Source organism: Lissotriton vulgaris, chromosome 10, assembly GCF_964263255.1.
Source record: "Lissotriton vulgaris chromosome 10, aLisVul1.2, whole genome shotgun sequence".
In the NCBI taxonomy this organism is placed as follows: Eukaryota; Metazoa; Chordata; class Amphibia; order Caudata; family Salamandridae; genus Lissotriton; species Lissotriton vulgaris.
The window spans coordinates 546,876,400-546,900,939 of record NC_141698.1 but is presented as its reverse complement, the minus strand read 5'-3'; the positions used below and the strand labels follow the sequence as shown (position 1 = coordinate 546,900,939).

At 42.2% G+C, this 24,540-nt stretch overlaps 1 protein-coding gene across 2 annotated transcripts in view; it reads left to right on the top strand.

The window, feature by feature from the left end:
* The window catches only part of LOC147688502 (coronin-7-like), a 1,252,182-nt gene that overhangs the window by 415,126 nt on the left and 812,516 nt on the right, over positions 1 to 24,540 (top strand). For both annotated transcript variants that reach the window (XM_086941395.1, XM_086941394.1), the window contains exon 8: positions 19,197 to 19,283. In XM_086941395.1, the coding sequence (XP_086797521.1) occupies positions 19,197 to 19,283 (87 nt within the window). The remainder of the gene's footprint in view (positions 1 to 19,196; positions 19,284 to 24,540) is intronic.

Sequence of the window (24,540 nt, the reverse complement as noted above, 5' to 3'; positions counted from 1 at the left end):
TTGTATTAGGTTATTCTATTTTGCTATAGATGGTGGTGATATAGCCAGTTCTATTCTTTTTTACATTGGTTTTGAACATTATTGGAATTGTTTGACTTTGTACTTGTTTTTTTTAAATGATTTTCTGAGTGATGTGGTTATGTTCGGACAGTTGATTGTTTAGGTTTGTCATTTGAGATTTTGTGGTGTGGACAATCATTGGGGTTTGAATTGATCAAACCGATGTTTAGGGTGAGAAAGATGTGTAGGTTTCCTAAGGGAATGTGGTTATTTCTGAGATTAGAGATTGATGATTAAGGGAGTCTATTGATTTGGCACTTATAGAGTGCTCTAGAGGGTATCTTCGTCTGTAGGCGGGAAATGAGAATGAGTGAATTATTGTATTTGCACTGGGAATAACCAGGTCTTAAACATCCTTCTGAACTCTAAGTGATTCTCAGTGGCTCTTATCTTTGTAGGTAGGAAATTCCAATGTTTTGCTGCTTGCCCGGATAAAGCTGTGCCACCAATTTTTTTCTTCCTATAAGCAGGAATTATGAAGCGTGGTGCCAGTCTGGGAAAAAAGTTCCTGCGTTATGGATATCTTTTGCGATTTTTGCTTGAATGCATTTTGGTCCTTTGCCATTTGTCAGGCCTATATTGGGGAGACTCCTTTCTTCTTCCTGCAAGGTTGCAGAGGCACAATGGACCATCACTTACGCACACCCAGCAGTCTGCCACTGAAAGTTCACAACACAGTAGTGATGGTATGAGCCCAAGGAGCAGGGATCTGGATCAAATAAAAAACTAAAATAACTGACTAAAATAATGAAGCGAGACAGGTTGTGGGGTCTCCCTGTTGAAAAAGACAGGAGCTGTAGTAATTGTTCACTTTTTACAACACCTACTTCCTGTCTCCAAATCCTTTTATAACAATTATATGACCAACACCTACTTGCTTGGGTGAGAATTTTTCGTTTCTCTTTCTTTCTCTTCTAGAAGGAAATGGCCAGATCTAGAACCGAGCATTCAATTAGTGCAGCACTTGGATTATTAACTAAAGTCCCTATGGATGCTTTTCAGTGGAGCTCCATTTGCCCTACCATTGAGGTGCTGCCTTTTCCATGGGCCTCCTTGTCTTGTTTCTACCCCTCTTTGTATATCTTGAGAGGACTTTGTGGAATTTACTGCTAAACTTAAGGTATCCATTGAACAGTTAAAACACTTCACAAGCTTACATAAGTGGATTACACTTCCGGGGTTAAGAGACACTAATCAAAGCATACCTCTTTGGTAACTTATTACAAATTGTTACACACACATCAAAGACAAAATAGGGTTATCATCTTTCAAGAATTGCCAACATGTAATGTTCAATAACTTCTCTGTGAGCATGCGCTCATACAACAAGTTGCCTCCAAGACGAGGCTCAAAATTGGTCAATTGTTGCATGACTGGTTCATGAAAGATTTTTTTTTTTTTTTTTAATGAAAGATGGCATCGCCTTTCCTTGTACCAAAATAAAACATCAAAAATGAGGGATACCAAATCCTCTTGCAGTTACTAGTGACTTATCTGAGACGTTAGCATCCTATTCAGAGTCCACAATGTTCTGGCCTGAGTGAGGAATCACTGCGCTGCTCACCTTGGACCCTCTGTGCGAAGCTTTGAAAACCCGAGTGGTGCAGCTTAAATAGCAGTGTATCTAAGCTAGCCGCCGAGATTTCACTGTCTCACTGGAGCAGTAAGTCTTGCGGGATTTCGGGAAACATGTCGCAAGTGGAGTCTTTCTTGGTTTGAGGAGGTGGGATCTGGCAGTCTGTTTTTTATGGCACAAGAGTCAAGTCATTAAATCTGAATATGTTAATACAGTTTTGAAACATAACCTTCCACAATATACAGATTGGTCAAAATTTACGTCATCTTACATGGTTGGCAAATTTATACCATAGCAGAGTCAAACGCATGTTCCACAGGAGGCTCCAAGAAGGCTGCTGACCAGGCCCTTTGAACTGCACGGCTCAACAGAGGTTAATGCTATCTGAAGATTTCTAACACCAGGGATAGCTAGTAAGTGATGCACATTAGTGTGAAAGAGGGTCTGTGTGCCTACCCATCATCTCATTACATGACTGAGATTTTGTCCATTAATTCAGATTTAGCAGAAAAGAGAGCCACTCATACAAATTTAGCTGCCCTGCTTTCCACACAGCCAAGCAACCCACTTCTGATCCCTACAATCAGATCATCTCATTAGCTCCTTTAGCCTAAGCCTGTATTTGATCAATAGGGTAAATAAAAGGGAAATGCTTCCTGTTAGACTGGACCATGCACATTCATTTTTCAATGAGCCCAGCGTCAATTCAGAGTAGGTGCTTTGAAAACTCTGGCATTAGACTATCACAGCGAATTGTATTTCCTGGCTTTTCCTCACCTTGGCCCACCAGTGGACTTTTGTACCCGTAGAAGGAGAAGAAACGGTCTCCTGCATCAACCCCGAAACAAGAGATCACAGGCATGCAGAAACTGCATTTGACGCACACAAATGCACACACCATTTAATCAAAATGGTTGAGGTACGGGTGTCTGCGTTGGTTTTTATACAAGAAGGATTGGTAGACTTCACCCTACGTGTCAATCAAAAAAGCTACCCAAAGTACCTTCTACACTGACTGCTTCTTTTTAAGAGTCCCGTTCAAGATTTTAAACTTTTTATCTCACAACTCCTGTCTTCCTCCAGTTTAATACATCTTTAGGATTAGAATTTCAGTTTGCTACTACAGTTTATGGCCATAACCCAAACCTTTCCTAAAAAAAGATTAGTTGGTTAGTGTCTGTCTTCTAAAACAAGGTAGGTACACTGGCGGCCGACAAAGATAAAGAGTGGTGGCGTGGAGGGGGGACACGGGTGGAGCAGGCGGCCTGGTGCACCTTACCTGATGCTGCCGGCCACCTTGCGCTCCTCTGCATCCAGTTTCTGGTCCCAGCAGTCACTGGGACAGCATCACGGACACCCCATCCAATCCCTGCACTGCACCAACCACTCCTCCGCCACCCTCTCATGGCCCGGCCCCTCCTTGCACATGCCGGTTCAGCCAGAAGTTGAAAAGTGAAACGATGATATAATATTGTTTTATTTTTCATCTACTGGCTCTGAGCCAGCGGGGCGACGATCCTTTTCCATTGCGGAGGAGCCACCCCATGATAGGTATTTGGTTTCCTCCGTTAGAATTCAAATATGGCTGGATATCTATGACCCAGTACTTTCCCTAAGATTGACCGTCCTTGGACAGTTTCTCAGCTGCAGACTCTTATAGGCTAAAATAGCCATTGATACATTGTTAACCAGTGGGGTACCAGAACCCCGGGGAGTTCAGAACAGGTTGTAGTGCTGAATGTTTTTAACATAGAAGTGTGTGGTCAACCACAGGGGCCTCAAAACCAAGCTATATACAGGCTGTAGGTCAGTCTCCTTTTGACTTCTGTGGGCCTCAATGACTCTCCACTGGAAGACGAGAAGCACAGTCTTAGTAATTTCTACGATGTGCGCCTAAAAACAATGCATGAACAGGCATACATCAAATCAATTCATCAATTATTAATTCTCAAATGAAAACAATCTAAAATAAATCAAAATTTAAGTTTTAACGTGAAGGTGGGAGCTTTTCAATATTGTGTTTTATTTCTAAATGACAAAGTTATATGCTAGACTGTAGCAGAACGCTTTGTCTTTTTTGCTCTTAATGCATGCTTTATTTTTGTCGGAGCATAACTGGGCTTTATTTGAGGTCACCAGTCGTCCAGAGTGAATTATGTACCTGTTTTTCTTCCACGAATCAAGCTAAGGATCACAACTTTAGCCTCCCATTTCAAGTTCCTACACAGTTACGGAGTATTTTTCAATTGTCAATGTAATCTTTCGCTTTTTTAAGCAATGTATTCTTTTCTGATCTGCTAATATTATTGAATACAATTATTGCATTTTCTAAACAGTCCCTGACATCAGGTGTCTGCAGATCAAATGTTAAGAACTGCAGAGTTAGAGGATTCCTCATGCAAGGGTTTGGCAGCCAGCAAACCAATTTGGATATTTTTGGGGGATATCTTTCCATAAAAACAAGAGTAGGCTGTCCTGGCAGGAAGATTTGTGTATCCTGATGCTGGAAGCTGAAGGTGGAAAAACACTTTCAGGTAAAGGCATATGGTGTCACATCTATAGAGCTGTCCCTCTAATGATAATCCTTTATTAGATATTATCCAACCCTTAGCACCCAAGAAACTGTTTCTCCAATTTAGGCACGAGACGCTCCCCCTCTATGCATTTACCAACAATTTGGTGGGAGCAAAAAAACTGTTATGTCCTGGGTGCAAAATTGTAGAAGAAACAGAGATCCATGCGATCTTCTTTTGTCCTGCATATAATGCTGCCAGAGCTAAATGGGTTCTTCAACTTTGTAGGAATCTGGGCATAAGAAGCTACAGAGAGGTCTATAGGATACTAAAATATGATACCTATAGCGTTTTTGTTGTTACAATTGCTAAGTTTCTATTCGCAATGTGGTGCAAACGTAGACGTCTTGTGATTAGCTAGAGTGGAGAATTTAGATGTTTTTCACTTTTATTCTATGATCAATTTCCCTGATTTTAATGGTATTTATTGAAGCTAATAATTTTTATTTCAGTTTATTTATATTTTTAAATAGCCTGCCCTATAAGAAGATGTTGTTTTTCATGCTGCTAATGCAGCTCGCAAATGTGATATTTGCGTATGTTTAATGCTTCTATGGGTTATTTTGGTGTGGGTGTAGGACATTGTTCTTACTGCCATGACTCTAGGGCTCAACTTGCTAATTGATACACAAATTACAACTTTTTTTCTCTGTCCAACCTTTTACTTTTTTTTAATTATCAGTCTGTCATTTTATGCTGATGATTTTAACAATGTTGTATTCTGCACTTTTATGGCAGAAATTGCCGAAATAAAGTTCTTGACTGACTGATAATCCTTTAGGCTTTTGCAGGGACACAGGTGTTCATTTATATAATATCCCTCTACCCTTTTGGTGAGAACATTGTACTACTAATGGAGAATGACGTCCTTTTTTGTGTGTGGCGAGTAAAGAGAGTTCACCCATGGGGTACAGCAAAGGATTGCTGCCAGTCAGGCAATCACTCCATGGTGTGTGAGATCAGGCTGCAAGATGCCTATGGGCCTTGCATATCCAAATAGAAGTGTATGGCTCTGCTGGGGAAGCTCTAACTAGTACTGATATAATGCTGGTCCTTTGGGTTAGGGACCATTAGATACAGCCAAGTAGGCGAACAAACAGCATAAAAACAAAAGAAGCTGTGGCATAGATCAGTGGACCTGTCTTCCCTACACATTGTGTGAAAAAGACAAATCAGAGTTGGATATTTCAAACTAATCTGAGCTCAGATAGCTGCATCACATTGTGAAAAAGGTTTTCCAGAGGCCCTGAGACTTGCCAACTTGTTGTCATCCCTTCCTATTCTGGATTCATTCCCGGATAACTTGAGCGCCAAGTGTGTGAGCAGAGGTTTGGCCTGTATTGCCAGGGATGGTCTGGCTCCTCCTCAGGTTATTCCATTGTGATATCAACCACCAAAATGTTGTTCCACCAGCCAACCATTGATGTGAAAGGCATTCTAAAAGTCACTGAAAACAGATGATTTTTGTCTTGATCGCCAACAAAAACAAACAATCTCAAGTATAATAATCGCTCACAGCATGATATCTTGAACAGCACCGCGTCTTTTGTAGTGCAGTTCAGCACCACCCTCTACTTCAAGATCCGCATTGGCAACGGCTGTCACATGTCTGCAACATCAAAGCAAACGTGTCCGAGCATAATTTCAGAGCTGCCATTCAACACCTTGCCATCACTAAATGTTTGCAATGCATTTCTGGTTACTATCCTAGACTAGCAGATCACCAAACTAGAGAACGTCCTCTATGTAACAACGAGACTTGCCAAGAGATTGAGATGGAAAGACCAGATCACTTCCAAGCTTTAGTAACTACACTGGGTTCCCCTTTAACTGTCAGATTGCATAGGCTTGTGTGCAAGATCCATTAGAAGCAATATTCTCTTCTGTCTCTCAACAACCCCATCATTGATCACATATATAGGAATATGAGAAACCTGTGGTAGGGGCGGGTAAGGGAGAATGGGATAAGAAAGAAGACAGACACAAGACTCCGCCACTGCTGCCTCACCACATGACTGAGGAATGAGGCCTGCGGAGTGTGGAGGAACCGTCCAAGACATAAAGAAATCTTAAGCGTCTTGACATTCAGACAACTAAGTGCAACTGCAGTTGTGAAAAGTAGACCTGATGTCTGTCTCTGTGCTTCCATAAGTTCTTAATATGCCTGAAAATACAAAAAACACATACTTTGGTGAAAGTTGAGTGTACTTTCTAATTGACATATGTAGAACTTCAAAGTAATCAGTACCATCAATAATTTTTTGTATCTCAATCCTGGCAATAGTATGATCGTATTGAAACTCTAATAACTTACACATGACATTTGTAAACATGTGATGAACCACTTTAAGTGTCCTCCCTATTACATCACAGGGTAACCCAGTGAATAACCTAAGTTTCAATCGTTGAGTGAATATTCAGAAGAATAGCTCAGAGTTCATTTTGTTCAGCAACAATTCATGACTAGTATTGATATAATGCTGGTCCCTTGGATTAGAGACCACAGGATACAGCCAATTGTCTATTCAAAACATTCTGATGAAGAGTAACACGTCCTTGTGAGGAAATCTGGAATCCTTGTATCAAGAATTTGGTTTCAGCAAAATTGTACGACAATTGCCTATGAAAGGATGCTGTGAGCCACAAGTAAAATTATAACTGATAATCCAAGTTGACTGTCATCTCTCTTGGACTCTTAAGAGCTTTTGGCCTGCTGGGAATCACAGTTCATTGCCAGCATGTTGACACGAAGTTTGTGTTTGGCATGTGCCGCTTTAGTTCAAGCAGAGACAGCACTATGTGAGGACTGACATTTTTTCTTCACTGAAAAGCACCCATCCCATGTGTAATTGTGAAGTACATCCTCCACACACATGGGCCACCTTCTGAGACGAATAGAACCTTGAGCCGTGCTTCTTCACAGCAAGTCTGAATCACTTACAAAAACTTGTGTGATATTAAAGGCTGCCACTTCCAAAACGCCATGTTATCTTGTAAACAACCTTTTAGTGCTCCATTATTAGCCTCTTCAATTAATCAATCAAACAGCATTTGTATAGCGCAGCACTGCCACCCCTAGGGGTATCTGGGCGCTGTGTCTATGTCAAAGAGCCAAGTCTTGAGTCTCTTTCTGAAGTCTGCCAGTGAGGGGGCTGAACGGAGATAGAAGGGAAAGCCAAACCAGAGTAGCTGCGGCCCCTTCTGCGGCTGCGACGGATGTAGGCGGAGTGTGCTAGGGCGAATGAAGAGGAGTGCACGTGTCTAGAGGGCTGGTGGAAGTTCAGTCAATGGTTAATGTAAGCAGGTCCTAGGTCGTGAAGGGCTTTGTATGCGTGCATGAGGATCTTGAACTCGCATCTCTTCTGGATGGGGAGCCAGTGGAGGCCGATCAGGTGGAGGGCGATGTGGGTTCATTTGGAGAGGTCTAGGATCAGCCTGGCTGCAGCATTCTGTATGTTCTAGAGTCTTCTGAGGAGCTGGGTTGAGATGCCGGTGTAAAGGGTGATGCCGTAGTCGAGGTGGCTGGTGACGAGGGCCTGAGTGGCGGTCTTTAATTGGGATGGTTGAATTGTTCACATACACCGCACTACTTTCATAGTGTTGTGGGTGTGAATGGTTTGTACAACACTCAGCAGGATAAACATTTTTTTAAAAAAAAGACATTCAGTATCCTGCTTTTTAGGTCTCGCCTGTCAATGCGCATGCGCATGGAGCTTGCGAGACTATAGGGGCTTAAACAGAGTTTAACTAGACTGGCGATTTGATGCAGCGCATGCGCGCTTTTAGCTCAATGCGCAAGCGCAATGAGTTAAAATGCGCATGCACAGCATCAAATCGCCAGCCATCTGTTGCCCAGCTTGGTGCCGCCAGCAGCTCTTCCCGCTCCATCCCCTGCTGCAGCAAAGGCATTCACGGCCGGCCGGCCGTGCTTTCAGTTTCACGGCCGCCAGGCCGTGTCTCCTTATTTAACTTGTGCCGCCAGCAGCTCTTCCCGCTCCACCCCCTGCTGCATCAAAGGCTTTCACGGCCGGCCGGCCGTGCTTTCAGTTTCACGGCGCCAGGCCGTGTCTCCTTATTTAACTTGTTTACATTGTTCTAAACTCACTAAGTACATATTGTGTGTGTAGTAAGTAACATGAGCGTGCTTTCATGCATTGCTTTTGAATGCATAGTGCCGCATGCAAATGAACAATTAATAACAATTGTTTTTAGAGTTTTATATATAGAGCGAATTACACCTGAACCAATCTGATATCAGAGCGCTTTATATACCATCAGTTACATTACATGAGGACACGCATTCATTTTTGTTAGGCACAAGGAGATTACTTCATTTGAGCATATGCACAGGATGTTCATTTTGTTTAGTGCCCTTACTGAGACTGGAACCTAGGTCTCCAGGTCCGAGATCGAAGCATTACCTAAAGTTCAATGCTAGCATTCATTTAAAATTCAACATATTGAAAAATCGCCTTTAATATTTTTTTTAAATGCCATCACATATTTCTATACACCGCATGCATTTCCTGTCATGTTAATTGTTATCGTAGCTTAGCATTCCTATGCAGCTTAGCTGTGATCATATTCATCTTTTACATGCACACTTGCATGCAGTCAGTTTCGCTGCGCAGCAAAAGTGCAGTGTGTTAAAATGTACTGATTACGGCAGGTAGTGACCCTTCGTACAGCCATATACTCTGCCCATGCTAATTCTGTTGTTGTTTACACATAGCTACCAAACTTTCGATTTGCTTGTGTGTAACATTGTAATAATTTCAGTGCAATTAAGAGTAACATTAAAAGACTAAGTAACAGTATGTCGCAATCACATTCAAACCATGAAGAGGAGGCAAACGTGTTAATATCTATAATTGCGCCTATTACAGTACTAGCAAACTTTTGTTCTGGTTAAAACGCAATACTTCTTAGGAAGCGTAGCTTCTCTTTTACCATCCTTTGAGCCAACTACTTACAAATGCTGTGCAGCTAAGAGGAAATGTATGCTTTCTCAGGCACATTGCTCCTATAGTAACGTCTTCGACCAAATATTGTACACAGTTAGGTCTTTAGATTTTAGAATAGAGCAGAGCGATGACTTGCATATACATATTTCTCTTGCACTAGCATTGCCAACATTGCTGCTTGCAGATTTCTTCTGCTTTCAGGTGTGCATGTTATGCTTCTATAGATCCACTGAATTATATGTTTTACTAAAGTTAATAGTTTGGCTAACACGTTTTATATGGGGTTATTACGTTTTACAGAGATGTGTACATGTATTAGTAAATCAACGTGTGATTTTTATGGGTTAGCTGGTGCAATAAAGTCACATGCGGCTGCAGATTTATGTGGCAATATTAAGATTAGTCTTTTGTTTAAGCGTGCAGTAGCGCCCTCTCTTCGATTGACACCTAACTGCCTGTCTGTGTGACCAATGCACACCTTAAATCGGTAGTCTATATCATGTCGAACATACGTTTGTTTCATTTAGATTTATGTAGGGTGACAATTTGAAGTTTTCCAATAAATAGATGGAACTCTTATGAAATCACATGCTCTGACAACACATGCTCTGACAACATCCTAACATGTTTAATGTGGTCGGCAATATCAGTATTGTGTTACAAATAAGTAAAACATAAGGTATGCCTCTTTTTGAAGCAAGGCTTCCCAGTTTTCTATTTTTCTTTACCTCTCTCCCTCTCTCACTCCACTCCCTCTCCTCTCCCTCCTTCCCTCTCGTCCTCCCTCTCTCTCCCTCCCCTCACTCTCTCACTCTCCCTCTCTCTGTCTACCTCTCTCCCTTTCCCTCACTTCCCTCTCTCCTCTCTCACCCTCTCCCTCCCTCTCTCCTCTCTCACCCTCTCCCTCTCTCTCTCCTCTCTCCCCCTCTCTCCTCTCTCCCTCTATTTACCTTCCCCCTGCTCTCCTTTTTCTCCCTTACCCCATCTCCCCCTCTGCCTGCTCTCCTCTCTCTCTCTCCCTCTCTCCCCTCTCTCCCTTCCGTCCTTCGCTCTCGTCCTCCCCCTCTCTCCCTCTACCCTCTCTCCCTTTCCCTCTCTCCCTTTCCCTCACTTCCCTCTCCCTCACTTCCCTCTCCCTCTCTCCCTCTCTTCCCTCTCCTCTCTCCCCGTCTCCGTCTCTCTCTCATTCTCTCCCCTTCTCTCTCTCCTCTCTCCCCCTCTCTCTCCCCCTCTCTCTCCTCTCTCCCTCTCTTTACCCTCTCCCTGCTCTCCTTTTTCTCCCTCTCCCCATCTCCCACTCAGCACCACCACAGCATCACTCAGCACCACCACAGCATCACTCAGCACCACTCACCATCACCACTGAGCACCACTCACCATCACCACATCATCACTCAGCATCACCCCGCACCACCACAACACCACTCAGCATCACCACATCATCACTCAGCGCTACCCCAGCATCACTCAGCACCACCACATTATCACTCAGCACCACCACATTATCACTCAGCGCCACCCCAGCATCACTCAGCGCCACCCCAGCATCACTCAGCACCACCACAGCATCACTCAGCGCAACCACAGCATCACTCAGCGCAACCACAGCATCACTCAGCGCAACCACAGCATCACTCAGCGCAACTACAGCATCACTCAGCACAACCACAGCATCACTCAGCGCAACCACAGCATCACTCCGCACCACCACACCATCACTGGTTCAAATATGTTCTTTCAATGTTTCAAGCTGTTTTCAAGCGTTCAAGCTTTATTACAAATCACAAAAAGATGTTAATATTTCACTTCTGTTCTTGGATTTTCGTCACAATAAAAAACACTGAACATAATCTTCACAAAAGTTATTTACAATAGTTTAAGCTATTGACATTACAAATTAAATAAATTATTTAAGTATTAATTATTTAAAAAAATTAAAAGCCATTGTTATTTGTAATATCAATACATCTAAGTCACGTACATACAAAACATGTTGCATTACAGATGCTATAGGTGTCACATTTGCGAAAAGTTATAACTATTGGCATTGTAAATGACAAAGCTATTAATTTAGCTATTTTAAAAAACGACACAAAAATAAAAAAAATGTCCTTCATAAGACCAATAGCACAAACTTTCCTAATGCGAGACCTATTGCATTTCCAATGCTTGTTTGTCACTGTGACGATCTGCATACCACTGGACACTGGGGATTTCCTTTCCATGGGAACGGCTCCCTGGCATGTTCTCTCACCCCCATTTAAACAAATAAGAACTGTCTTTCTGCCCACTTGTAAGGGCGATTGCCGGCTGAACTTACTAACCCATAGACCATTCGAAGACCACAATAATGGTACATAGACTACAAATCGTTTAAGTTTTCATCTGTTCCTGTTAGAAGCAATAGGCCCACCACACAAGGGGAGTAGTGTTTTTATCAAAAGAAGTGTGGGAACACCAGTTTGTAGTAATGATAGTCATTTTCATGGATCCATGCAGTTTCTAGAGCTTTCCCTCACGAAGTATGAGGAAAATGTGTGAAGCTAGACAAAGTTTGAGGTTTGCACGGCATTCTGGGCAAGAAAATATAGTGGGATCTACACAAGTCACACTACCCTGGTCTCTGCTGTGTGTCTAGTTTTCAGAAATGTCTGGGTTTGGAAGGTTTCCATTGGTGGCAGCTGAGCCTGGGCCCAAATATAGCAGCTACAATTTGCGCCAGAATAGGTACATTTTCAATATGAAATTTGTGATTATATTACCTAAATTTCTTAGTAATGTTGTCTTGTGCCTGAACTACATTTCCTTCATACGTACAGAGTGAGGTAATTACAGTCTTTGTTGTTCGTTACTTAGCAACTTAGCCAAAAGGGTCCCTGGCAGATCTCCCACTACATATATTTTGCTTTGCAGGACCTATGTTCAGAACTCCACTGGCGTTCCAGTGATGCTGTCCACACCTCTTCTCAGCAAATTCTCTCTCTTTCCAGTCCCCTCATGCCATTTCCACCTCTGTCGATCTCAACACTGTTCCCAATGTATTCAGTCCCCGTGTCAGAGTGTCTCTAATATCCGTTACCTTTTTATGCATTCACCTCTTACCACTACATTAAATTCTATGCCATTATCTTCCACTGTATTCTCATTTTCTTTGAAATATTTGTCAATCGCTTCCCCCAGGTTTCCTTGGAAAGCGAGATCCCTCTATCGTGTTGTAATCGCCACAATTGTATCAGCGTGTGAGATCTACACTATGCGAATTTGAGCACCAACAGGTAGTGATCTGAAATAGTTTTACATAAGTATACCCTTGCCTCTGCCAGTGCTAGCATAGTTGGTGGCACAAGAAACAGATCTATGCAAGTATGTCATTTAAAGAACTGGGGAATTATAAGAATATTCCTTGATGCCAAGATATTGCACCCTCCATACGTCTCTCAAGCACCAGTTCTCAAGTCATTCCTTGAGAGCTGTTGTTTTTGGGTCAAAGCCTGCCAGACAGCAGAGCTGTCTGGTTCCGAAAGACTTATTGGGGACATGTAATTAACTGGCCAACTCCGACCATTGCTTTCCGTTGGCTTTTTGTTTTGTCACTCATATTTTCTTTCTTTTTATTTGATGGTTTTATTTGTTTTAGACCGTCCATCTAGTCTTTGTTCCTTCCGTGGAGGACAGCCTGTTTACCGTCACTTTAACTGGCTCCTTTTATCCTTCCACAAATGTCTGATTCCTGGTACGTGTTTTTTCTTTTTTTAAAAGCACTGCATGAGAGTGCATGCATTTACCCTGTCCTCTGTTTTCCCGCTTCTTCCAGCACATTTCTATTTATAGGTATTCCAGGAGAGTGCATGCTTTTTTGTAGCGTTTAGCATATTTGCCTGCTTCTTTCAGCAGATCTTTTTTTTTTAACAAAAAGTTACATTATCCACAACTTTGTCGTTCACGCCACTCTGGCGTACACCTTCACTTTTATACAGCTTTGCCCTTCGAGATGTTTTCCTGTGCCCTTTAATTCCAATTTGAGCTGTCTTTTACTCCTTCGCTTCCACTCCCATACAATTTTCTCAATCTTTGTTTGCTTCTGTCCTCCACAATCACTTCATTTGTGTTGCTTCCCCCCAACAGCGTCTTCAGTTTTGGCTAAAACCATTGGCAAAGCCAGTAGGTGCCAAAGGCAAGACCTATTAGCTTTGCCAATGCTTGTTGATACATTAGTTGTATTCCTCAGTGGTGGAAAAGCTCTTTCCAGCTCAGAGTTGGTCACTGGTAAAATCGCCTCTCAACATAGTATTTTTTTTACTTGTTCAAGCAGCTTGTTCATTACTTTATACCGCAAGTTCATTGGTTGGACATTAGGTGCATTTGTGCAAACAAACTATACTTACTTCCAACCATAACGCAGTCCTTGTATCATAATGTACTTCTTTCTTTGCCTGCTATTTCTTTTTTTTGTGTGGAAAAGAAGGCCTATTCTTATCCATAAATGTCCATCTAGCATATGTAGAGTACTATGTTGCTGTTTCACCTTTCCACCTGGACTTCAAATTTCCCACCTCTGAAAGAGTAATATGCGTCCCCTGCACAAAAGAAATTTGCTCCGCTTGCCTCTTAATGTAGGTAATGACTCCCTGGTGATTATATGGGGCAGTTCGGGCTGGACTGTTCCCATGAGGCACAGGGTCAGAACGATTTGCATATAGCCATGTCTGAACTGGGGTGGCGGAGTGAGCTAAAGTATGATGATGGATTAAACCCAGATCAGTTGACTGGTGGGGGGGGGAAGTGCTTGCAATGTTCAACACCCCGTCCATCATTCCCTTTGGTTTTGATTATATGGGGCAGCCATACCTCACACATTCCATAACATGAGCCTATAACGTCTCTAGTTCTTCATCTTGGTTCCAATATCGTCTTGCCCTGTCAGTCTCCCAGCCTGTCCACCACCTCTTTCTTAACAATGACATCCCCTGCCTTCCCATATGTCATTCAGGTTATGTTGTATCGCTTTAAAGTGAATATCCCTGTGTGGACTCCTGCAGTTCACCTCCTCCCATCCCACTGGTCGGCCAAGGGTTTTAAGTACCTGACTTTCATCCCTTCTAACTTTCTAAGAATTCTGAAAACTTTTCATGTGCGTCCCTGCTGTCATATCCTCATCCAGCCTTTTTTGCCTTGTTCACCACCACTCCCTCTTCCCACTCTCTGAATATGTTGTACCTCCATCCAGTCCCACATTGCTGCTGTGTCCATCAAGAAGTGGGTGAGCCCTTCGTACGTTATCTTTAATTTTGCAGGAAAAAGTAGTAAATATTGGACCTGCGCTTCTCTGAGTCTCTTCTTCGCCTCTAAAAGTGTTCTTCTCTGTGCCTGCACTGCAGCTGCATAGTCCTGGTATAAGGAGACATTGGTATTCTCCACCTTGTAGGGGCGTGTACTCAGGCATTCAGAAGGATGACATTGCAGTCCTTATCATGGAGCATGTTTACTATACTGTGTGTGGAGATGCCTCAGGGTGAGGGGGGTGTTACGCGGGACCAGCACTCTATGCTGTCTTGCAGGAACACCAGAGGTCGAAGTCGGAGGGATCTGAGGAGCTCGACATGCCCATACTTTTTTTTAAATTGGCAAAAATTGTTCCCCCTACTGTTTCTTAAAAGAACACCGACCTTAGATGGTTAATTCCTATGGTTGAGAGGCCTCAGCTGAAGTGGAAATGAGGTAGTCCCCTGTGCTGTGAAGCCGAGGGAAGGAGAGGCAGCTAAATAAGAAACAAGCCTTCTTGCCAGGGTGTCAGTTGCCTTAAAGATATGTAAATGTGTGCAATTGATTAATCTGCAAATGTAAATTGGAAGTGGGTATTGGCTTTAATTGATGGAGTTCTTTTGAAGCTTTGTGAGGACACATATTATTTTTGAGCTCTGTTGCAAGGGTGTTACTAAATAGAATCTGGAGTGTATGCTTTCACTAGACCGTTCTAAAAAATGTTTACACTGGGTTCAGTTTATTACTAAAATCTATATTTTGGAAACACTTTTTTCAATCTAAAACCTAAATCTTTTTTGCTTATTTTGTGACAGTGTAGGAAATTGGGTTACTGTCTGATGGGGGTGAAACATTACTCAAAACAGCAACCACAATTTCTGTCAGCCTGAAACGCAAGCAAACCTCAAATTAACCTATCCTTAACCCTCGGATAGGTTTGCACAAAGCAGTCTGGCTTAACTTAGAGGCAATGTGTAAAGTGTTAATGCAGGACTTCAAATAGTAATACAGTGAAAACACAACACACGAAAAATCAACATCAGAAAAATAGAGACAATTTTATAAATTTTTGAGACCAAAATGAAAAGAATCCAATCAGTAGAACCGCAATATGCAATTTTAGATATTTAAATGAAAATAGTCCCTAGAAGCATAAAGCGCCATCTGTGGTTATCTGGTGTCACCGGGCCGATACAAAGTCACAAGTTCAGGCCAATTATGATGACACTTTAACTCCTGGTTGTAGAGTGCTGCGAGATCCCGTGTCAAGGATGCTTCGTGCAGCTTCGGTTCCGAGGAGCAACAAAGCTACGATGCAAGGTCCTGTTTCATTCTCAAGGATGCCATTGACAATAGACTTGTGATGCGAAGTCCTGCGTCTCTCACCGTTGGTTCCGAAGAAGCTGCAGGGCTTCAATTCTGAGTCCAGAGTCATCGACAAGGATGCCATTGGCGAGGGGCTTGCAATGCGAAGGACTGTGTCAAGGATGCGTTGTGCAGCTGCAGCTACGAGGAGACTGTGTGCTGCGATGTCCTGCGTTGGGGATGCGTCACACAGCAGAGGTTCCAAAGTGGAGCTGCAAGGAAATGCATTGCGCTGCACTGGTTCTGGCCTCATGACCACAACTGAGCTGGCACAAGACATTCAGACCCACTTCCAAGAGTCCAGTATTGGGGTGGTGCCACTTGGGGGGCAAGAGCCTCAGCAGACGGAGTCCAGGTGCTGGGTTCAAGGTGGTTGGAGCCTTTTCTGTCCGAGGCTTCTGATCAAGTGGCTTGCTAACTAGCCCTTGGAGGCACTCTGGTGGTCCTGGGATCAAGATACATGTCCAGTCCTCCTTACTCATGCAGCAGGTCAACAGATTAGCAGTCTTTTTGGCAGAGCTGCACAGCAGTCCTTCTAAGTCTTTCACAGGTCCAAAGTTGTAATGAGAGTTGGATTTGATGGACCATTATTTATACCTGGTGCCTTCTTTGAAGAAGGAGAAGGTACTGGAGGTTTCCACTCCCTGAGGTGCTTGGAATTTCCTGCCCTCTTGCCTGGGCCCCAGCGTGTCCGGGGTCACAATAAACCAGTTTCAAACCCTTTGTGAATGTGCTCAGGCAGAGCTTTTGTGATGTGCAAGTGTGGTAGGTGACAGTTCCCCCCCCTTCATCAAGTCAGAGATGGCCCATCCCGCAACCACGTATGCTCCTTTGTCTCACTGTCTGTGAGCAATATGCAAAGACCTGCTGTCAGCTACACCTAGTCATGTGACCCAGGGAAAAAGTGCAGGCACCAAATGGTTAGGACAAGAAAATGGCAACTTTATAAAAGTGGCATTTTCAAAATTGTGATTTAAAATCGGATTTTGCCATCAAAGAGGCATTAAATTACAATTCTTTAGACACCAAACTCAATATTCCTGTCTGTTCTCAATTGAAAGTTATTGTTTATTAAATTTAATAAGTTAACCCTATGTTATCCTATGGGAGAGGTAGGTCTTGCAGTAGTGAAAAACAAATGTAAGACCTTTTCACTATCAGGACATGTGAAAGTTAAATGTGCATCTCTAACTTTTTTAATACACTACACCCTGCCCTATGAGCTGTTTAGGGTCTACTCTACACAGGCTGCAATGGCAGATCTGAGACATGTTTAAATGGCTACTTAGTTGGGTGGCACATTTACTGCTGCAGGCCCTGAGTACATGTAGTACCACTTTGCTAGTCACTTACAAGTAAATGAAAGGTGCCAATTGGGTGTAAATCAATTTCTCCATGTTTAAAGGAGAGAGCACAAGCACTTTAGCACTAGTTAACGATGGGAAAGTTTGCAGAGTCCTAAAGCCAGCAAAATGAAGTTAGCAAAAACAGGAGGATGGGAAGGCAAAATGTTGGGGGTAAACCACAACAAGGATGTCAGGTCTAAGAGGCAGCCTATCTTATACTGTGTGTGTGATGCAAGCTTCTACTAATGACTTACATGCAGAGGCGGCTGGTACATTAAGCAGGTTGTGGGCAGAGGAAAATGGGAGGAGGAGGAGGGGAAAAAAGATAAAGAACATTTTTTAAGTAACGTGCCTGAGCAGCTGTCTCTCCCACGTCGTCTCTCCTCCGCTCCTCAACCAGAAAGCACCCAGGCTGTCCTAAGCCAATCATAGCACTGCAATGCAATAGCAAGATCTTCCCTCCCCCAGAAGGAGTGTTATGCATCATGGAGAGCAAAGATTTCTTCCGTGAATGCAGCTCCACGGCTGACTGGTTGTTCCAAACTCTTTTTTGCCTGCAAATCTCCTACCAAAATGTAGTCTCCTATGCCAAGCTTAAGTAGTGTCCCCAGGAAACTTCACCTAGTCAAGCCCAGGGATTATTTGTTTGACAGGCAGTGCAAGAATTATGCCATCTCTGAAGTGGGGAGCCCCTCCACCAAACCTTTTGGTGGCGTGGGTCCTGTCTGATAAGGTGTTTGCAGGTTTTGCCCATGACAGACAGATCAAAGGGAACCTAGTGGTCCTAGACGGCTCCTGCCACTCATGGTTGTTAGACATCTGCACTTTCTGCTTCCTTTTTCACAGACGACTTCTTCTGTTCATGAACGGGTGAGAATTCTCTCTCCCTACACTCGCTCAGCTTGAGCCCCTAGAACCTGAGGAGCTACTTTTGACCAAACATGACCTCTCTGATAACTTGAAGCCTTAGCACCTGCCAGGAGATTCACTGCCTCTTCGCAGTGTTGGAGCAAATAGTTGAGATAATGCCACTCTGCTCTCCCGAAGGCCATCAGTAGTTTAGCTTGCTCAGTGGATGATTTCATATTGTTGTCCAGACATCTGGCTGGTAAATTACTACTTCTCTACCTGGAACAGAGCTTTTATTCATGCGCTATCTCAATTTGTTTGGCTCACCAGGAAAACTCTAGCAGCGCAGTGCAGATTTCTTTACATAATGTGGTTTACTTTTACAGCTTGGGCTCTAATCCTAGGTAGGACACCACGTTTAGCCACTGTGCTCTACAATATGTTAAAAGCAATATTTTAGATTACTTTGGGCGGCCCCTATGACATTTGCCATTGACGGGATGAGTTTTTCATAAGTTGAACAATTGGCCAGTATGGAAGTCTCTATTAAAAGAAAACAAATAACTCCTTTGATGTTTCAGGTTGGTATGCCATCCTTGAATATTCTTCAGTGCACTTCCCTTGCCATCTGAAATCCCCTGAGGACTGAGCTCATTGAACTTTATGTAACAGTGAAAAGTTATAACTGGTGTCAGTGGTGCAATTCATTCCCAGTAGTATGTTCTGTCCACTAATGTCTACTACACAAGGTACATCTGGGTGTCTTTGGTACGAATTGGCCTCTTTGTGGGTGAAAATAGTTTCCAGGTTAAGTCTGACATCTTCCACCATTTGAGGAGACTAAGGATTTTCAGAAATAGAGAATTAAAAAGATTGTTGTCACAAGGTAGGTAATTCATTTCCTTGAACCATGTGAGATGGGCAGAATGTTGTGAAGTTTCATGAGATGCTGCTCACTTTAGTTAGGGTTTTCTAGACTTGGAAGTTGATGCTTGTGACCATTGCTAGATGATCTATCGTGCTCTCTTGGGACAACAGAGATTTGTTATTTGCTCTAACTGCGTTTTTAGGATTGTGGGATTCTTAATGATAAAGTGGTCTGTCCTTGGTAATGGGGAATGATTTGGGAGCCGATTAACCTGTTAAGGTCACCAGGCTGTTACAATATTCTTTTAACTCCTTATATTTGCTTCACTTTCAGAGCACTTTGGGCCATGAGAATAACAAAGACTCCAGGCTGCTGTGGGTCAGCACCAGTGATTATGTTTTGTCTGTGGGATTCCGCCAGGTAAAATGAATGCACTGAAATGAGTAGTGAGTTGTGTCATAAATAGTATAAGTAACTCATTGCGCTTAAAACACTTATCAATTGTGTATATTTACCTACATACATTTATACCTTATTAATTATTTAATTCCTATGTATTCTTTTAGGTTCTCTCTACTACCTTTCCTTTTTTCTCTTTTGCTCTATAAACTTTTTATCTTTTATTTTCTAAAATATGGACTAAACTTATTTCTCTTTCTTGCACTATAATTCTGCTTAGCTTATCTATTACTTATTGTTTATTATTGTATATGAATTTGTGTTACTCTGTATAATCGTAAGTTATTTTATAATATTATATACATATTCTTGTTCCTATATATTGTTAACTTCTTCTCAATAAATAAATATGAAACAAAAAAAAATAAAACACTTATCAAAGGTGAGTGTGAGGCTAGTTAACCAAGAATGCTGCCGATTACCATTACCCTTAGACCTCTCTTAAAAGAGTACACTGCAAAATTCTTGCTTTGAAATTGTTCCATCAGCTTGGTTCAGTCAATTGTAAGTGGTCTGGTTTAGAATCCCTGCGTTCATGTCGGAAGCCACGACAAAGGTTTAGAGGAGCAGCGCTTCACTTACAAAGCGTAAGGGGAAGTGGAATACAAGCCAACTATCTCCAATCACCGTTTCAGCGGCGTATAAACAACGAAAAGGGTCGCGACATTTTCGACAACGGGCCATTATACGTGAACCTGATGTAGTTCCAAATATTAGGAAGGGTCGACAGCAATATCCTTGACGATTGCAGAGAATACAGACGTAACAACCTGAATATCTTCTGAATTAAAATTCACACGGAAGGAATCTCTGTTGACCATAGTTGAGAATACAGCCCCTGAGGAAGGAACCAGCGTTCCGAAATGCATTGGGCCAGAGATTAAATATGGTTCAGTACCTATGATGGAATCAATGTAGAGAATTTAAGTTTTGAAAGTAGAATTTGTATCAGTAAAAAAATATGGTCAATTACTACATGTGATGAAATAGCATATGAATGTTGTGAATATGCACGTGAACAAGTTATAAATTTATGTTATGAAATAACCAGTAAACACCAGAGATTAAATATGGTTCAGTACCTATGATGGAATCAATGTAGAGAATTTAAGTTTTGAAAGTAGAATTTGTATCAGTAAAAAAATATGGTCAATTACTACATGTGATGAAATAGCATATGAATGTTGTGAATATGCACGTGAAAAAGTTATAAATTTATGTTATGAAATAACCAGTAAACACCAGTATGCAACACATCAATACTGTGGCATAACGAGTATAATTTGAAAATAATTAATGTTTGTAAAATGTGAACATTTAGTTCATCAGGTACAGTGCACACTAGAGCAGGTTGATCCTGTTCAGGGTTTGAATAGGTACACACATGTGGAGCCAACACATGATTATAGTGTAGCACCCTTGTTCAAATAGGTTTAGTCTACAATAAGAGTGAAGTTAAAAAAGAGTGCGCCTCTCACCCAGTTGATGGTACACACGTTGACAAAAAAAAAACAAGCATTTACAATGCAATGGTTTTGCCTTTGTTAAAGTTAGAGCTATTGGCATTGCTCTTGACATTATTTTTATTTATGTTTTTTTTAACATAAATAAATGGCATTGTCATTTACAATGCCAATAGCTTAATCTCTCGCAAATGCCACACACAAACACCCACAGAGAGCCCCCCCACACACACACACAGCGCCCCCCCACACAACCACACAGCGCCCTCCACACATACACCCACACAGAGCCCCCCCCCCACACAGAGCAGAAGTATGCTACATTTAATGCGAGTCACAGGGCTTTAGATCTCATCCACATAATGTGGAGCACTACAAAAGATGGAGATGGAATCACAAAGGAAAATTGCAATTAAAAACGGAGAACCTTCTTCCTGGGGCCTGTGGGACAGAAGGCTTGGTGACAGGGTTTTTTTTTTAATAAAGAGTTCTGATCCCATGATTCAAAGTCTCAAACTCTCCCAAAATGTCATACAAATTTAAAAAGCCAACGAAGGACTTACAACTAATAATACCCATGCACGATGGGTATGTTCTTACTGGCAAAGTAGGGCAACTTAAATACAGTTACTTGAATAACTTCAATCTCCAGACAGAGCATCAACTTCAGCCGTTTCCTCTGAATCACAGATTTGCCAGATACATTTTATGAAGGTGATCAATGGATTAATAAAAAGTCTCCGGTTAAAGAGAGGATTAAGTTTAAGACCCTTTGCTATGCCCATTGCATCGCTCAGGACAAAGGTCCTGAATACTTAAAAAATCTCCTTACTATACACCGTCCAACCCGGAACCTAAGATCATCTGGCATGATGCTATTCAAACTTCCCCGAATCATCAGGGCCAAAATGGGAGGAAGATCCTTTAGGTATTTAGCTTCTAAATACTGGAATGCGCTCCCGCTCCACTTGCAGATGGAGCCATCTGAACTGATATTTTGTGCAAAACTGTAAACTTACTTGTTCCCCAACATGTAAACCTCCCCCGAGACTCTTTTTCTACAGCTCCTCCGGATCTCTGTATTGTATTAGCAGTTAGCGCGGGGACACACAGTTCTGTGCAGCCAGGCGCTTTATAAATGTATTATTATTATTATTATTATTATGTGAGGGACTAATTGTTGGAGAATTTCCACACAGTTATTGTAGAGCATAAGTCTCTTCTCCAGTGTCCAAATTTCGACTTGGGTAGTTGCTTCAGAACAGCACTAAAGCAAGTGCTTCTTCTTCCTACACATCACTATTAGCCAACTTAAAAGCGCCCCCTTATAAGTGGGTAGGCAATCTGCATGGATCCTCCTCACTCCTGAGTAGACATGTAATTGTCAGGAAGCCGAAGGGTTAGTTAAGGGAGTAAAACAGTATTACCTCAAATCACACGACAATGGGGAACAAGAAGCAGAAATCTGAGTTTGCATTGATTTCAGCATATTATTCCAGATTTTCAATTAGAATTTTACAAAGACTGTGTACCTGCTATCAAACACACCCCATCCATGGTGTTTCTGTGGGACTTGTAATCCAAACGGGCCAGGTAACTGCAGTTACTGGACTCATCAAATGGGATTGTAAGGCCCTTGTAATGACTGCCCTAATGGAATTGTTACCTCTGTCCCTTCATATGAAGGTGGCTAAGTTACTTATTGTTCTCGGTGTCCACCACTTTACCTTAAACAGATATTTGGAGGTGGGTTGTTTGCCTCGGTTTTTTGTGCATGCAACACATCCAGCTCGTTTTACCATTAGATCAAGTTTCTGAAATACTTCAGGATCAATGCACAGACCACACAGGCTCGCGGTTGATAGGTTGATCTTACTGCCCTATGGGTGGCCAGGCAATGGAAGCAATCATTTTTCGCGATGTTGTTTTGAGTACCTAACAAAGATCAAGGACTATGGGGTGCCCTACTTATGGTGACTAGCATATTTTTCTATCCCAATGAACCACTCTTGAAATCCCCATCAACTGATCCCCACATTCTTCATAAAACATATGAAATATTGTATACACCACTGTAAATACTACCACGCTGACAATAATATTTGTTATCACATGGTTGGTGGCAGACTGCAGTGTGTTTTTTGTTTTGCATTTCCGTTTTGTCACTGACTGCATACTGACTAACTAGTAACAGACAGCTTTTTCTCCAAGCACACGGTCACTATCTATGATAGACAAACATCTAATAGAGAGTACGTTTTGGCTATAAGTAGGCACAAAATTTAGCATATTGTTCAATGACTGTGTGCTTTTATTGATAATTAAATCAGACCGTGCTTTGGCACATAATGTGACGGCACCCTGATTTAGATATGTTTGCTTACCAGATTTCTGACCTAGTCCCCAAGGGTAGGCCCTACCTTGATCATTACATTGCAGGTGCTGCGAGAGAGCGTCAAATTGATTGAGAAAACTACTCCATATTCTTTTGATTAACTCAAACCACAAATCACAATATATTAAATACAATCACAGGAAAATGTAGAAGATGGTTAAATCTGATGACTAGACGAGGAGCCCCACTGCAGAGCTATACAACAAGGTAATAATAGTCAAAACATATAGCAATAGAGAGTGTAGAACAGTTCACCTTAATATATAGTGAGGGCAGGCAAAAAAGAATGATTTCCAATGCATCTTTGCTAAATTTCATGTTTTAATGTTTGCAAGGCATGGCAACTTCATGAACTTTTAACCCACAAATAGTGGAGAAGACTTCTGCAAACAAGACCTGGCCCCACAAAATAGTCTAACTTATGAATAAGTGTCTCTTCATTCACAGGTGAAGTTAAGCACCCAATAAGTCATCACAAGTGCACTGTCAACCATCTATGTATTCAGCCATCCACGTATTCATTCTTGCATTCACCCACTTACCCAGCCACAAAAAATATATAAGTCAACAAGCATACACAACAACATTAACTAAAAGAGTAAAAGAGCAAAAAAAAGGAAAGATGCCACTGCCTGAGAGCGGCATACATAGGCTTGCAATACAAAAACAAGCATTGGTATAGCCAATAGGTCTCACCTTTGGGACATTATAAGTATTTAGCCATGCAACAGTTGGTGTTGCACCAAGGATATTATGCAGCATAATTAAATACTTATAAGGTCCCAAAGGCGAGACCTATTGGCTATGCCAATGCTGGTTATATAGCGCCACTTGTCAATGAAATGATTCAGTTCAGCCCTGCTCCAGCTTACCATTTCTATGCTTAGCTCCTCATCAAATAAACTAAAATGACAACAGAAGGTGAGAACGGGAAGGGCCTAAGCGGCACAAAGAAAACAGCGCCTCGAGCGGGCAGGCGCAGGTCAGGCGCGGACCAGGAGCTTTGCGGATTAGTATTTCACCCACACCTATCACTTTATCCATCTACTATACATTTACAGTCACAACCCCGGGCAAGGGTATGGCGATGGGTGTTGATGAATGATGATCCACACTATACAGGAAGTTGACAACGAGGCAGCTGCAAAGCAAAGGAGGCCAGGCAGGTGCCTCATCTCAGAGAGGTAAAGACAATTAGGCATTTGGGGGAAACTGGAGCATACGAGGCGTGAATGTTTGGGATACTTGTTAGGGGGGGGGGGTGGGAGGGCTCCCCTCCCAAAAAAATCAATGGTATTAAAATTCTTCAAGGGTACCTACCCCACGGGAATTGGGGATGCGAATACAGAGACAAGAGTTC